Source organism: Dermacentor silvarum, chromosome 11 (genome assembly GCF_013339745.2).
Source record: "Dermacentor silvarum isolate Dsil-2018 chromosome 11, BIME_Dsil_1.4, whole genome shotgun sequence".
Classification (NCBI taxonomy): domain Eukaryota; kingdom Metazoa; phylum Arthropoda; class Arachnida; order Ixodida; family Ixodidae; genus Dermacentor; species Dermacentor silvarum.
In genome coordinates, this window is record NC_051164.1 from 55193921 (window position 1) to 55211098 (window position 17178).

General features: G+C 46.0%; 1 protein-coding gene and 1 long non-coding RNA gene across 2 annotated transcripts in view; one reads left to right on the forward strand and one right to left on the reverse strand.

The window, feature by feature from the left end:
- LOC125941387 (uncharacterized) overlaps window positions 1–17178 on the forward strand; it is a 343657-nt gene that overhangs the window by 299532 nt on the left and 26947 nt on the right. The window lies entirely within an intron of this gene.
- LOC119432595 (protein O-mannosyl-transferase TMTC1-like) overlaps window positions 1–17178 on the reverse strand; it is a 116646-nt gene that overhangs the window by 13279 nt on the left and 86189 nt on the right. Inside the window, 3 exon segments of the mRNA XM_049658520.1 lie at window positions 5700–5878; window positions 6506–6707; window positions 13235–13338. Of these exon segments, the coding sequence (XP_049514477.1) occupies window positions 5700–5878; window positions 6506–6707; window positions 13235–13338 (485 nt within the window).

Sequence of the window (17178 nt, forward strand, 5' to 3'; positions counted from 1 at the left end):
CACGTAGCCGGTCGCTGTGTGATTTTAACCCCGTGATTCCATAAAACAGTTCGAAATGAAAAGAAAATTAAACACCATGCCCATGATTTTGGACCCTGAAAAGTACCGTTGTACAAAAAAAACTAACAAACAATGAAATGTATTTGAGATATAACTTGACCACGAGACAAAACCACGACCCCATTAGGAGGCACGCTGCAGTGGGGGATTCCGGGTTAATTTTGTCCCCTGGGGGTATTTAACATACAGCTTAATCACGGTTCACGAGCTTTTTTCATTCCGCCTACATCGAAATGCGGCCGCCATGGCCAGGATTGACGAGGCGACCTCTTGCTTAGGAGTGCAATGCTACAGCCTATGAGCTACAGCAGTGGGCATATTAGCACAGTGATTCAATAATTCGTAATTTTCTAGCTGAAAGATCCACAACTGAAAGCTTCTCAGCGTATTGAAAAAGCTAGTAAAGCCTATGCGTTAATTTTTCCGTAATTAATTAAGTCAGAATATTGGCGTTTCAAAGCAGCGTCTCTTTAAATACGTTAAGGCATTACGGGAATAAAGATTGTGTAGATATAACACGAAGTCATTTTGTCTAAATAACATCACTAGAAGACTCGCTGGCGCATCTATATCATCAACATTGAGCGCATCAACTGTATGTAAGGCCGTTTATGCGCGATATTTTCAGAATTATACAGTGTTCAGAGTAAGCAAAGCATGTACACATAACAGCCTGTTTTCGCTTTTGAGCTATGTAAAAAAAGAATAAAACAATCATGTTCGCTATTCCTCATGGCGGCATGAAATACCAACCTTCTCGTTAGACTATCGATTCCTAGCAAAGCCGTGTTCATGTTGCAATTATTATTACCATCATCACTAATAGCACAGTCAACTCAAGAGAGCGTAAGCAGCTTTTGATGTTTTTTGCCTCGCTGATATTATTTACTCTGCAGAGCAGATGAATTTCATTGCAGAGGTACATAATTACGCTAGAATCGATAAAGCAGCCTTTCTGACGGATGGTTGGATGCATGGATGCTAGGACCATCCCCTTCGGAACGGGGCCGTGGGTTGCGCCACTAAGCTCGTTGTTGTATTGCCTAATGTCCTATTTGTCATCAGAAAGAAAAAAAAACAACACGAAGAACTTCAATCACCAAACTTTCTGAACCCCTATTGGGAACTTTGTTTTTGTACGCTTTTTGTCGTTTACCCTACTTTTCTTCCACCAATCTTCCAATCGCCTCTATTGTGTACATGTTTACTTTACCCTGCTCTCACTCAACCCAAGGACTTCAAGGAGGCCAGAGGTGCCTAAATCGACCTCTGGGCAGATATCTTCACATCCTAATAGAAGATGCTCCATCCTTTCCATAGCTTTACCGCAGCAAACACATAGTTATTAGACAGTTTTAGTTTAGCGTTTTTACGCTCCGCATAGCTGCTGAGCGGAGCGGAAGCACGAATGCGCATGCGCTCTCCGCTTAGCCGCAAGCGGGCTAGCGCAGCGGGAATCACGGTCCGCTTACAAGCTGCCTAAGCGGAGCGGGGAGCGTTGCTGCCGTCTTTCGCCAGCGAGGGTGGACGATGCACGCGCCCTCTCTCGCGCGTGCATCGAAGCACCTTGCATCGAGGCACCAGTCGCGCGAGCGCGAATAACTTGTGTAATACACCTCCAACTTGTTCTTTAAGGAAATAAAGTGAACCGCACAGCTAACAAAAACGTCGCCTGCACATTGGCATCACAAAGGATTGGGTAGGATTCGAAATGCAACCTCGCTGGCTATCACATGGCGTTCACCAAGTCGAAGCTTCATTTTCCACTCGATAATATGAACCGGTAACGCATTACAAGCACCCGTCTAGATACTTCATGAACAAATAAGTTATATATATTCTTCTTCTTTATCGTATCTCGTTCAAGGCATCCTGATCTCGCTTCCAAAAGTAAAGAGCTTCCTTTTGAGTTATAGTAAATTGCAACTTTCCTGATTGCATTTTTTCCTCTTGAGTAGTTACTCATAGAAGGTTTCTTTTCCATCACCGCTACCCATAGGTTGTCTCAGGCTGTCTGACTTTGAGCTTGGCATTCTTTGTTGCTATGTTACTTACTATACCTGTCGCTAATTTAATTTTGACGATAACTTTATTTAGCGCCGCCTGTAGCAAACACCTGAACCAACCAACCAAGCAACCGAAGATTGCAGTATTAAGAACACAAAATAAATGAGATATGACGACGTGAAAGGCATTAAGGCATAAGGCACGTTGTTGCAAAAGTAAAACAACTCGAGGAAAAAGAAATACTCCTGCAATGGGAGTAACAACAACAACAACAACAACCTGCAACAGTTGCTGAATGAATGAGTAAAGGAGGGAGTAATTTTTCATGGCAACTAACAAGAAGAAAACAAACTAGAGAATGAGATAACGGCGGCAGAAATACGCGCTTGCACTGTTGTGTGCTGCGGAATAGCGGCTTCACGCAGAAACATTGTACTGAAGGGAACAAAAGAAATACATTTTGAGCAAAACAACATACGCGTTCTGAAGCAAGCCTGGCGCTCCATTGTTCGAGACAGCAAGCGTCCAGCCGCGTGGTGAACAAAAGCCAGCCGAAGCTCCCGATAGGAGGGAAAAAAAACCAGGTGATGGGCCATTGCCACAAGCGAATAACTTATTGCCGAGAGTACACAACACGTGGAGAAACGGTGGCACCAGTAACTAGAAAAAAAGGACAGCAACGGTACCGAACGACCACTGTGGCAATTTACTGCAGCAGCGATGCAATTACGTGAGGACGCGCCACATGTAGAAGCGAATTTATTTTTGGCAACTTATGAAGGAACCGTAATAACTGCGAAAAATAATGGCTTGCGAAATAACCATTGCCGTTCGCGTTGTCCGTGAAAGAGGTGCTTTATAAAGCCATTTGGGTGTACCTTTGCATGTACAATACATGGCAGCAAAGCACGCTGTACAGAAACGTAGTGAATATGCAGAAACACAAAGTAGGTAGCCACATACTGCATGCTTGTCCGAATGCGTAAACAGGAAATATAATAGAATAAAGTTGGGCGCCCTGCACACTACGTCAAACACCAGCACTTTCCGATATGCTACTGTACGTGGCCGGTCAAAACATCTAGTTTAACGTACAGGAACGCGACCCTAAAGAACGCGCTAGAACTCAGAATATCTTCTTATTGGGCTAGTTAGTTGACATTTGGGGAAGCTGCACTCGTGGAAAAAAGTCAGTAAAAAAGGTAGTAAGGGGTGCATTTACTAATTTTAGCCCCTATTACGACCCTTCGCCTAGCTATTTACTACTTTTGGCAATTCAGACTTGGTCAGTGCTGCCTTTACTAAGAGCACTTAATTAGATTTTACGGATGACTTACTACAAGGTACTGCCTTGTAGTACCTTGTACCTTTGGTTTCATCGTGATTGGCCAACTCAAGCGCGCTATCCGTACACGCCGTATCATATTTTGGATCTGGAAGAAAATGCAATTACCCGCGGAACTGCGGCGCAGCAAAATTCAGCTATCAGAGCGTGCGAAACTGAAATCGAGAGGCTGCAGTGCGCGCTTAGCCGCAGCCTCCGAAATGACGTTCTGCTTTTCGTCACCAAGCGTTGGACAATCAGCACGCTGAGACAGATAGGAGCAAGGAGCGGCAACGGCTTGGTGGCTTGCCGCTCAGTAGGTGCCGTCAAAATAGTAGTAGTAGTCAAAAAAATGTGGTTGATCCCTCTTATATAGGAATCGGTATAGAACACGAAAGTGAAACGTGTCTTCACAGAAGTAGTGTAATGTTTATTGCACATTGATATATAATGTCTATTGGTGTTTTGTGGCTAAAGCGCCCTTAGGCGTTGATGCACCCACGCTGACGCCTGGTGGCACGTCTCCTCCATCACGACTACCAACGTCGATGACCATGAGCAACCGTCGTGCATATGGAAGCTGCACTACGCTGCACACGCTAGCACAACGCGAAAGACGAAGCACGTAACTGACACACTAATACAACGCGCAAGACAAAGCACGTAACTGAATCGTCACCGAGTCAAATCAGCGCGTACAGCGCGTCGTAATTGCAGCCTCCGCGATCAACTTCAGAAACATTTTCAGAGCTAATTGCGGAGGCCACGCTCCGCTGTGCTGAGTACGGTGAACGCCACCTGGCGTTGGTAGTGCTTCTTGATGCCAGCGTCCCTTCGAATGCTGGCATCGAGGCGTCGTAGTGCTGAGACCACCGAAGCGTTCACTGTCGGTGCGCGTTAGTGTCATAATGCAGTACTTCTCTTTTCTGCTCGTAGGCGGCGGCACCACCCCGAGCAAGAGCGCGGGTACACGGAGGAGTGTTAGATATATAAGGCGCGTCTGTGTAGCTCTCTGCAAATGCGTTTGTGGCGCAATGGGTTAAACGCTCGGCGATCTATCGTCGCGGACCGAGAGGTCGTGGGTTCGATTTCCAAATTTTGCATGTTTGTGGAACTTTTTCTTCTGGTTTCTTTCTTTGTATTATGTTCGTGTATGTTCGTGTGATGTATGTTCGTGTGAAGTCTTGGTGGACCCCGGCATAAAACACTTTCGTGTTAAAAGTAGGAGTTGGTGTGATGAAATTGAAAACCAAAATTTAGTACTTCAAATCCCGGTCGTGGCGGCCTCATTCCGATGGGGGCGAAGTGCCGAAACGCCCGTGTCCCATACATTCGGTACACGTTAAATACCCCCAGAAGGTCGAATTTAATCCCGCGCCCCCCAGTACGACGTGCCTCATAATGGTAAGGCGGTTTGGCAGGTAAAACCAGAGAATTTATTTAAAATTATTTAGGAAGGGGAGGCACCTGAAAATTGCAGTTTCAGAGTACCCTGCATGTGCTTTGAAACTCTCTTTATACATATGAACTCGGGCACTTCAATTGCTGTCGCTGCTTGCGCCCGTGGCACTTGTTCTTTTTGGAAATGTGCGAATAATCAAAATTTTTAATAGGAATCGAATAGCTTTTATTTGTATTCGATTCGCATTCGCTTCAATAATTTACTGTTCTAACAAGTCTAATATTTGTTCTGTTCGAAGAATACAAGTGACAAGAACATTTGTTCCTGTCTGCAATGAGAAGGACCGATGGAAGTGGAGACTATACCAAATAATTAGGCTGGCTGCATGGCAAACCGCAGTGCTGGCGCCAACTTCTGAAGGGGGTCCATTCTGTACTATATCTTCTCCAGTCGTTAAATGGCAAAGAATGTCATCACAGTTTATGCGCCGCGCAGCAGTATTGCATTTAGCTCTTTCAACGAACGCTACACTGTACTTCACGCGTCTCTTGATGCGCTGTTACATCGTGCCATTGCTGTGATTTTCTATACCTTTGATTTACAATCTTTTGAAAGGAGCGGACATCGAGTTCTTAACGGCATTAGGTGGGCCAAATAATGTAATTGAGCCCCTCGTTGTCAGACGGACTCCACGTAAACACTATCATTTACCTCTTTCATAAACTAGAAGTGTTATATATGTGAATCGTTATACCAAGGTATTTTCGCTCGAATGTTAGTTTACAATTTGATTCTAAAGTTCCGCTACTGCAACATATTTTCTCATCTGTAAACGCCGACATACATGCAATACCTGTAATTTGCACTGCTGTCATATATGTCTGTCCATAGTGAACTGTTCCATACCTGGGAATGTAGAGAACTCTCTCGGCGACAACGAAGCCGACGGTCACAAAGAGGTTGGACGCCGGAAGGAAAGGCAGCACAGTCAGAAGGAGTGGCACTACTAATCTTGAAGAAGGCTCGTGCACTTGCTCAGCTGTGCTGTAGTAGCAGCAGCACTGCTGTCTTGACCCACCAGCAGCCTTCATGGAAAGTATAAGACGGTACCCAGTCGTTGACGGCTGCTCGTTCAATTTTCCCGTTCTACTGCTAACACCAAGATCACGAAACGTACCCGGCTGTGGCTAATTGCGCATGCAGACAAGAACACATGGCATGCACGTGCTCAAGTTCACACACGCACACAAACATGTGCACACATACACGCACACACAGGCACATGCATACACACGTTCGCATTCTCTAGTGCAAAAGTAACGAATCCCGTTTCAAGCTATGAAAGCATAAGCGAGCAAAGATGCAATTGTTTCTGTTTTAGCATCTTTAAGCGTTATTATGATGCTTTACACAACTATTAAGGGTAACTTTCCCGTCGGAAAACCCAATCGTGGTTTGATTAGGGTGAAGTTTGGAGTGTTAAGTCACGGTGCTTTCTCCTTTGAAATGCTCATGATGTCACTGCCACAAAACTAAATTTTGCGCATCAGAACATGCAGCCATGTTTAAACGCCACGTGACCTGAGAGCCAGTATGATAGACACACACGCGGTGCCTCCTCAGCACTTAAAGGAAGTTGGCATAGACATGCAATGTTCAGTTATTTGCTTGCGCATGCAGGAAAAAATCTATGAAACGTAATTATAACTCACGCTGTCTTTTTGTTGCGATGAAATCAAGGCCCGCCAGGCGAGGGCTGCTAGCGAAACAAGTATCGCCAGTGTTGCCAGATTCCTTGGGTCGAACGGTGACGTCACGAGAGGTATGCTGCCCATCTGCCAATCGTAAGACAGGGTACGTGGACACAAGACGAGCCAGGCGTTGAAGGCGCATAGGTAGCTGTAAGTCAGCAGCCTGTCATTAAGAGAAAATGAGAGAGAAAAGTTTAATGATACCAAATGCAGAGAGGTCATTAGGAGTGCAGCAAAAGTGTGTATTCAATGGCCTCGAGCTGTCCTTTTATACGAAAAGAATGACGGCACAGATTTTCGCGCTGTTTTCCTGTGGTTCTACAGTGGTGCGAACGTGTTCAGTTATTTATTGGCAGGGCATTTAAAACAGGCTTATTCTGTTTTCACCGTTCATAAATCACCTTGATCTCAGGTTCAAATGTTATTTACGTCGCCGAACATGTCGAAAGCACCGCGAAGTTCTTATTAGTTAATAATTATTAATTCATTACATATATATATATATATATATATATATATATATATATATATATATTGCTGGCAAAATACTTGGTGTGCCATACTTTAAATTTATTCACAAATTAGTTTTAATATAGTCTACATTTATTACAGCTAGAACTCTCAAAGTTCGGCCCAATGATTTTCTCGATTTTCGTCATTAATTATGATCTCATTATTGCGGTTTCTGTGTGACACTTTTCTTCATGCTAATATTTGTTGTAAAATTTCCTGCTCATTACACCAAACTTGATACTGCTATAATGAAAAAAGATTGCATAGGGATCAGTTTGAGAATTTAAGGTGAATGCTAGATGAAATTATTGTCTTAATTGTTCCATATTTTAAAGCCCCAAAGTGACCATTCTGTTCCTACAAATAGAAAAACTCACCTTAAATAGTGAATACCGAAATAAAACTGTCTAGAGCATCAAAAAACAATTAAGCACGGCACATGTGAGTTATAACCTGCCCGTCATACGCAAACAGGATGAGGTATCTATCGCGAAAGCGCTGGTCAGTGAGCCTTACTATTTCATTAAAGAAAGGTCGAGCAAGGAGGTTTCAAATCTTTCTTCAGGAGAATAGTTTTGTTGTATAGGAAAGAAGATGAGGATGGTGGCGCGGGGACACTAAATAAAGAAGATGATGTTCAGGCATCGGATGCATCATTCCTCTGTATTCTAAATACAACATATTGGCGACGAGATTTCAACCCATGCAAGTGCAACAGTCCTGGTGATTCCTGCTGCATCACCACAATGAGCATTCCGGGATTGCAACCGCCACCGCCTTTCCTGCCTTCGCCTGGTCATCCGGCTGTCCCATGGGACCAGTGGAAGCAGGCCTTTCGGACGTACATGGTGGCTTCTGGAGCTTCAGAGCTTCCAGCCGCACGCCGAAAAGCTATCCTGCTCACATGCCTTGGTATGGAGGGGCAGCGGATCTTCTCTACACTGCAGCCAGCGGACTTGCAGTCTGGCTCTGCTCCCGCTACTAGTCCTTCGAGCACAGGTGACACCGGGTCGACGAATGACGCATATGACTCTGCAATCGCCCTGCTTTCGGATCATTTCAAGCGTTCAGTCAACGTCATCGTGGCTCGACAACGTTTCAGTCGCCGTGCTCAGCATGCAGGTGAGACAGCGGAAGAATACGTCTCTGCTTTACAAATCCTCATTGCAGACTGTAATTTCGGAAGCCTCGCTGATGAGATGCTACGAGATCAGTTTGTCTCGAAAACGACGAATCATCATTTACGTGAGCGGTTACTTTTTGAGGGCTCATCACTGACGCTCTCACGAGCTATAACAATTGCTAATCAGTACGAAGAAGCCGTGAGTCATGCTAAAGAATTTTGCGACGAGGCTTCAGTTCATCACGTTAAAACCGCGCAAAGCTCTTCTCGGTCTTCTGAACAACCAAATGAACGCACAACTTGTAATAAGTGCAAAGCCAAAGCATCTGAGCATCCCGTACAAGGTGCCACGAACCTTCGAGCTTGCTATCGTTGTGGAGCGACTGATCATCTTGCAAACAGTCCTGCATGTAAGGCCCGCAAGCGCAGATGTCGTCGCTGCGAGAAGATTTGCCACTTAGATTTTATGTGTAGGTCGTCTGGATATTCAGCTGAAGTTCGACAAGTTGATGACGACGACGACGCTAGCTCCCAGAGTAGCGGAAAAACAGTTTGTGTTGTCAATGGAAACAAGCATGGCATTTACGCATCCGTCGCTGTGGAAGGTCACCCTATCTCGTTTCTAGTTGATACGGGATCTTCTGTCACTATCCTGACTGAAGAACTCTATCACCAGTTTTTTGCAAGCTCTTACCCTTTGAAACCTACCTCAGTGCAGCTTTTCGACTACTCCAAGTCCAAGATAAGAGTTCGAGGATGTTTTGTCGCTTCAGCTGCGTTCCAAGACAGAACTGCTTGTATTCTTCTGTATGTGGTATCTGAAGGCACCACTGTACTGGGCTTAGACGCCATTGCGGCACTACAGATGAATATTGAAGGTAAATCGCTTCAGTGCCTTGCATTAGCCTCCAGCACTCCTACATTACCAGCTGAGCTACGTTCAGAGTATGAACACCTCTTTGACAAACAGCTCGGACTTGCCAAAGGATTCAAACACAAAGTTAAGGTTCGTGATTCCGTGTCACCCGTTGCCAGCAAGCTACGACGGCTGCCGTTTACCCTTCGGGAACAAGTGTCGGCTGAATTGCAGAAGCTTGAAGCCCAAGACATAATCGAGCGCGTTGACGCCTCTCAGTGGGTTTCTCCTATAGTGGTTGTTCGCAAGAAGGATGGTTCAATACGAATGTGTGTTGATCTGCGAGAGCCCAATAAAGCTATAATTGTTGACAGCTTTCCACTACCACAGACAGACGAGCTGCTGCACAGCTTAGCTGGCGCCAAGCGATTCTCGAAACTGGATTTGGCGTCTGCCTACCATCAACTAGAGCTCGATCCTGAGAGTCGTGATCTGACTACCTTCATCACGCACGACGGGCTTTTTCGTTTTAAGAGAGTATGTTTCGGCTTGGCTTCAGCCCCATCAGCATTTCAAAAGATGATGCATCTCATACTGAAAGGGTGCAAAGGTGTACTTTTCTACATCGACGACATTATCGTATATGGTCGTTCTCGAGAAGACCATCTTTCAAATCTTCGCATCGTTTTGCAACGACTTTCTAAAGCGGGCCTGAAACTCAACCAGAAGTGCGTTTTCGACGTCACGGAACTAACGTTTCTGGGACATGTTGTGAACGGCAAAGGACTCTTTCCACTAGCGTCATCTATCCAAGCGATGAAAGAAGCTCCGGCGCCTTCAAACATCAATGAACTTCGTTCCCTGCTTGGTCTGGCGGGATTTTATTCCAAGTTCGTTCCCCATTTTTCGGATGTTGTGGAACCTTTACGGGCATTGCTTCGAGGCAACGAGCCATTTGCTTGGACGCCAGCTGCCGAAGAGAGTTTCGTTCGTTTGAAATCACTGCTGACAACTTGCAAGGTTCTACATTTCTTTGACCCGAACCTACCCGCCATCGTCACGACCGATGCCTCCGGGTATGGACTGGGCGCTGTGCTGCAACAAGATAACAAGGGAATTCTACAGACGGTTGCCTTTGCCTCCCGTACCTTGAGCCCACAAGAGAGGAAGTACTCTGCAGGCGAACGTGAAGCCTTAGCATGTGTTTGGGCCTGTGAACATTGGCACGTGTACCTTTGGGGTCGCCCCTTTGTCTTGCGAACCGACCACAGTGCTCTTGTCACCTTGCTGTCAACCAAAGGTGTTGGACATCGGCCATTGCGAATTTCACGTTGGTCAGCGCGACTTCTTTGTTACAACTACACCGTAGAGTACCGTAAGGGAAGCGATAATGTGGTGGCTGATGCGCTCTCTCGACTGCCTTTGCAAGGAGAAACCAATGAGGTTGCCGAAGATGAGTTTGTTTGCCTTCTTTCTCCGATGTTAACCATTGCAGAATTACAAGCGGAGAGTGCATCTGACAGTACAATCGCAAAAGTCATGGACTTTGTTTTGTCCTCTTGGCCGGATAAAAAATCTCTGGAAGCGGAGCTAATGCCATATTTTCATGTACGTGCAGAACTATCCATTGTACACGACTTGCTTTACCGTGGTGACAGGATCGTAGTTCCAGGTACCCTTACTCGTCGTTTGATGGAAGTCGCACACGAATCACACCCGGGGATCAGTCGTACGAAAAGCCGTTTGCGAGAGTTGTACTGGTGGCCTCGAATGGATAACCACGTGGAACAACTGGTTAAAACATGTGTTGTTTGCCAGTCATGTGACAAATCAGCACGGCCAACCGTAGCACCTATGCAACCAGTAGCTTTCCCTGACAACCCTTGGGAGAAGATTGCCATTGATATTATTGGCCCATTTGAGCAAGCTCCCATCAAATGCCGTTATGCAGTGACGCTTATTGATTATCACAGCAAATGGCCAGAAGTTTTCTTTTCAAGACAAGTTTCTACGGCGACAGTCAAGAACTTTCTGCTACAAGTGTTTTCTCGTGAAGGCTACCCGAGTGAAATAGTTTCCGACCACGGACCGCAGTTCAGCTCGGCTGAATTTGAAGAATTCCTTCAGGAACGTGGCATACGCCATTGCTTTTCTTCTGTTTATCACCCGCAAGCAAACGGGCTTGTAGAAAGGTTCAACAGAGTCCTCAAATCTGTTGTCCAGGTGGCAGTATACGAGCGGCGTGATATCCGTGTCGCCGTGACAGACTATTTGGGGGTCTACCGCTGCACACCTCACGCCACAACGGGAGTTGCACCCGCCGTTTTGCTGCACGGACGACTGCCACGAACACGCTTAAGCATTGTTGGATTACCGGATTCTTCATTTCACGAAAATCCAGCACAAGCGATGAAATGGCTGCGCCAACGTGTCAGACAAAACCAAGCATCTTCCAAACTTTACACAGACTGCCGTCGCGGAGCCCGGACAAGACACTTTGCCGTCGGCGACTACGTCCGCGTGAGAAAGTCGTCAGTTCACGGGAAAATATCTTCGCGCTTTTCGAAACCGAAGCAGATTATTGAGCAACGAGGGCCAGCTTCATTTCTTTTGGATGACGGTCGAGTGTGGAACGCTTCCAAATTTCAAGCGATGCACCCTGAAGCTGCGGAGAAGTTCACAGGCAATCGACCTGGTATTCTAGAATGGACTCTACCACTACCTGACGAGTCTCTTCAAGGTAGTGCATTTCCTGTGAGTGAACAACATGCTGACTGTCCATCTACGTCACGGCAAGAAATAGCAGCACAAGCCAGCAGTGACTCAAGTACTCAGCCGTCTTCACTGCAGGACAGAATGACCGGCCAACCCCCACGGAAGAGCGCACGAGTTAAAAGAACTCTATTGAAGTTCAGGGACTATGCGTTACGCAAGCGATAGTTTTTTTTTTTTTTGTTGACCGGGAAAATGTTGTATAGGAAAGAAGATGAGGATGGTGGCGCGGGGACACTAAATAAAGAAGATGATGTTCAGGCATCGGATGCATCATTCCTCTGTATTCTAAAAAAAGTTGTCGCAGTTTCACCCGAAAGGCGAAGCATCAATTGCGATAGCAACGTAGTAGAGAGCTATACGGAGTAAGGATAGTAGTTTTATCCGCTGTACAAACTTGGACATGCAGCAGCACCGGCAACACACAGCACTGTTGTCGACGCCGTCGGCGTTTTTCCCGCGTTCGCACAAAATGCGTGCGGCGTTGGTGACTTTTGCCGGAGCCTCTGATATAAATAGGCACTTGGTGCCGCAGCTAAACGTCGCCTCCCTTCCCTGCTCCCCCCCCCCCCCCCCCCCTACGGCCTTTCGTGCGTCAAAAGAAGGCGCGTTTGCTCTACATATATGGTGATTGTAAAGGAGGAAAGAGACGCCTACTTTTGCCGCCCTTAAGGGAGCACGGCACAGAACGCGCGTTTGTTCTCCGCCGTGCGTTCACTCCCCGTGAAAGCGCGCGTCCCTCGCGCCCTTTCACTCGCACATACAGCGTTCTGCGGCGCGCGGCGACGATTTCATCTCCATTGACGTCATACGGAACCTCACGGCGACGGCGACGGCGACGGCGACGGCAACGGCGACGGCGACGCCGACGGCAGAAATCTGCTTTGGAGTGTCCATATAATTGCTATCGCAATAATACAACAAGTTTATCGCACAAACATTGGAATAGCACCCGATTTTAAGGGGATGGTCATTTTTTTTTGGTTATCACAAACACCGTAATTTTTACACTAGCAATGAGCGCGGTAATTCACACCTCGTTCACTACCCTTGTATTAGAGTTGCAGAAGCTTGCACATACCGCAGGAAAAGAAAAATACTTTCGGAGCCATTCTGATCAATAGATATAGATTGATTCATCGATTGATTGATCGACTGATCAATTCGTTATGTATAATAAATGTTGCAACAATTATTGCACTTCTTTAATATGAAACAGCAGCGTACATTTGTGTCTTTCTTTCGCACTATTTCCATCATTCAGTACATTCAATTGGTAATTATTTAACAAAACCCTATCGCAGTCTCAAGAACAAGGCCCACTGACACGCAAGGCCTTCGAAACGGGCAATACATTTCCTGCTCAAATGGTTCAGGGTAAACTATTTTAGAAGTATTATTAAATTGGTTTAGTCACTGTGTTCACCTGGTTGTACTCATCGGTGAGAACGACGCAGGGTTGTCCATCGCAGAAAATTCGGGGAAGCTTCCCTGTAGAATCCATAGCCTGAAGCACAGAAGTAATGCCGTCTGCAGAGAAAACGAAAGAAACAAGACTGTCACAAGGTACAAGTTATGGCAACGAAGGTTTTGTTAATTTTGTGGGAAACGATCGCTTTCACAAATGGGATCTTATGAAAAAGAGAAAGAATTGTATCCCAACACAACAAAAGAAACTCCTGTTTTTCAGAAAAAAAAGAGACAGAAAAGAAAAGCTTTGCGGTTAAGAAAAAAATGTGAGTTGGTCTGGGAACTAAACGCAGGAACAGAGCCTTTCCTGGTCGTCCGCTTCACCATCTCGGCTAACGAGGAGACTAACAAACTGCAGGGCGAATGCGAATGGTTTAGGTTAGCTGCTACCGCAACTACACTGGAAAGGGGTCGATTACGCGGCATGAGAGCGTATATTTCTTGAAATGTAAAACTGGTATGGGATTCTTTTCTAAATCCTTGTGACTGTCGCGTGGATGAAAAGCTGTCCCTTTCACACAACTTCCTCGATTCCGTGGGCTTCAGCAGAATTGATTTGTCGTTATCGTCTTATCGCTATTGCGGGACATACTGCGCTATTGCGATCATCTTATCGATATTGCTGTTTCAGAAAGTTCCTAACAATACCGCTACTTGCACGACAAGTCGGGCCTGTCGATCGGAAGATGCATGCACCACTAACAGTGTTGTAAATTGTCGAGTCACTGCGAGCATTGGTGACTATATGCACTGTAACACAGGTAAAAGTGTTGAACAAAATTTCAAATCGAAGAGCCCTTCGCGGTAGCTTAGTAGATATGGCGGTCTGCTGCGAGCACGAGGTTGGGGGTTCGATTTCTACCAGCGGCAGCCCCATTTCGAAAGGAGGAATAAAAACGCTTATGTACTTAAATTTAGGCGCACGCTAAACAACCGTATAGGTGGTCCAAATTATTCCAGAGCCCGTAGGCCTTCGCTGACTAACTGGCCCTGCAACTCATTTGCGCGAGACTACACGTCCTTTACATAGGCTCCCTTTGCATGGTCGGTGAACGTCGAGGCTTCGACCAACCAATCATCAACCACGAAAACGGACAAAGTGGTCAAAGAAAACAATTCGATTTAAAACGAGATTACAGTATTAGAAGCCATATTTACCCCTGATGTCTGAAGAAGAAAAAAAAAACAGAATGATTTAGTTTTGCCTGAAAGGTGAAGCTTTGATAGCGATAGCAAAGCTTTAGACAATTACACGAAGTAAATTTTCTACTTTTTCCGGCCTTGTAAATGAAAGGAAATATTCGCTTCCTAATTAAATTAACAAGCATGGTGTCACTCGCCCACAGGCAAGCATGAACAGATCTCACTAGATGACAATGAGCATGCACTAGCTTGCTGTCAAACGCTGTCGTGATGAAGAACACCGGTAGCTGAGAGCGAACGCATCTTGAGTGATATGATGTTATCGCGCATGGACTTTTTACTGAACAGCACGATGACGGCGACGACGTAAGTTCACCTGTGTGTCCGTACAATTACTATCACGAAAAAACTGTATAGCATTCAGAGGGTAAGCAGTCTGCCTCGTTCTCCGAGTAATAAGCTTGCAACTCAAAATTCAGAAGTCAACCTTAAGCTTTTATTAGAAGGACTTTCAATAACTCTTATATTTCCCTTACGGAAACGGAAATCTTGCCAGAGAGCCCGTGCCCTGCAAAATCTTGTACATTACTGAGGGATGCGTCATTTTGCTACTGTTTGAACGCCATAGGCGATGCTGTCTCTGGGAAAGCGCTACCTTCTAATGAAACTGGAATCCTCCCGCCTTACAGATTAAAAAAAATCTACGCCGCAATCGCAATGGAAGGGGTCGTGGTACTTCTTTCAAATTTTTAATTCCACCTTGTTACTCTAGATTTTGGTTGGCCGTTACCGCCTGCAGTGACTGGCTCAGCGTATAATTCATTAGAAAACTGTCTCAGCTGTAAACGTCTTGAGCTGAATTTTCGGATCGAGCAGTTAAAAAAGACTTAGCTTAGTTCATTGCCCAACTGCTTGTAACGAATCCTATTCAACATCGGTGGCTCCAGTTTAAGAGCGCGCGTATTCACGGACACGCCGAAGTCTTCCGCATTTCTCCACGTGCGCCATCTTCAATGATACATCATACGTTCCTAACGCCGCCCCTCATTCTACGGGCAAAATGACAGGGCTAATAATTTCCATATGCAATATATCACGTGTAAATGTCGAATCACGCCAAAAAAAGTTTATGTTTACGAGCGTATGAACTGCGAAGAAGTGCGACTCGCTGAGATGTTTTCTTAGAATTTTTGTTCCAACACCACGTATTTTATTATGCAGCATGGGTCAGAATCGCTACAGTGCGTTATAATTATTTCTGCCTGTCTAGCAGCAGTAACAGTCATCACCTGGAGTGCCGTGCGCACATATTATTAAGGCGTGCATCTTTTGCTGAACGGCGAGCGTGGGCCCCATCCCCAAACAGAAAGCGCTAGCAACAGCAGTAACCGGAAACATTCCGAGTGAGCGTCGGAGATGGGACGGACTCCACTCCAAGTATTATCGCACAACTGCACGTGCGAAAGTGATTATGATTCATGCTCGCATTCGCAGGCTAGCAAGCAATCAAGCAATCTAGCTAGTTAGCTAGCTCGCAAGTAAGCAAGCGCGCACACGTGCACGCGAAGAAGAGATCCTCAACAAAGGAAACACGACGAAAACAATGGTTACGTCTGTGCATTGTGCCAGCGCTTCTCCAGAGCGCGCCCGATCGATGTGAAACGAGGCACTAATTCGCGCCTGGTACCGTACTCCGTCGGCTATCGATCGGCATTCATTGCTTGTGAAAGCGTGTAGGCCACCCTCGTGAAAAGAAATGCGCGTTCTGTCCCCGACATTTTTCTTCCATACGCTTCGCCGGCAGTGATATTTCTCTGCGAACCGACGACATCGTGTAGATGCTGCGACGGCAAACATTTGGATATTACGATAAAATCTGTTCCATTTTTTTTTTGTCGTGGCGTCCGCATGCAGTTTGAAGGCCAGGACATGCTAGAAACATGTTCTTGGCGACGGTTCGTTAGCGCCGTAGGAGGTGGTTTCAGCGAGTCAGTCACTTCTTACATTTTTGATACTTTCTTAACGGACAGGGTTAGCAAGTATAATCAAGCTTTTCCAATTCGCAGCACGAGTAGTATTCATAACCAGCACCAAAAACATAAAGCGCTATTAGATGTTGTCGCATTTTCTTTCAGTTGTTGCAATCGACGCACCGACGCCAGCTCCTCGGCAACTCGGCACACTATCATGCAGGCAAAAGCCCTTTATGTGGAGCCGTAGACGCGACCTTTCCATCAATGACAGGCTCAGGGCGTGCACCGCTTTCTTTCTTTTTTTTTTACTTCAAGTTTAACTTAGCGTGGTAGGATGAGACATGGACTTTTTATTTAGAATCTATCCATCATTATCTCTTAGTTTATTATTATGCGAGACTGCTTTTTCTTTCCTTTACTTTAACCAGCGCTCTCGCAGCTTTCGGAATGCCTACGCTTTCTTTTTCTCCTGCCTAATCCGGCACCCACTTGGTTGCACGTAGAAAGTATGAAAAACCACGCCAACGTCTTGTATGCGGACGCCGCTAACACGGCAAGAAACACCGCATACGCCACCAGCGTATAGTCGGCAATCACGGGAACAAGATCAATGCGTCGTTGGTTACCGGGACGAGCGCTGTGGAGCCACGGAACTAGCGATGACGCTAGCCATCCCGTACCAGATCGCACAGTGGACCGAGCCAACACCACCTATAGATAGCACAAGGCCTGTTCACTCCGATCCATGACGTCATGCTGGCTGGCCCGACTGCCATAGAATCTA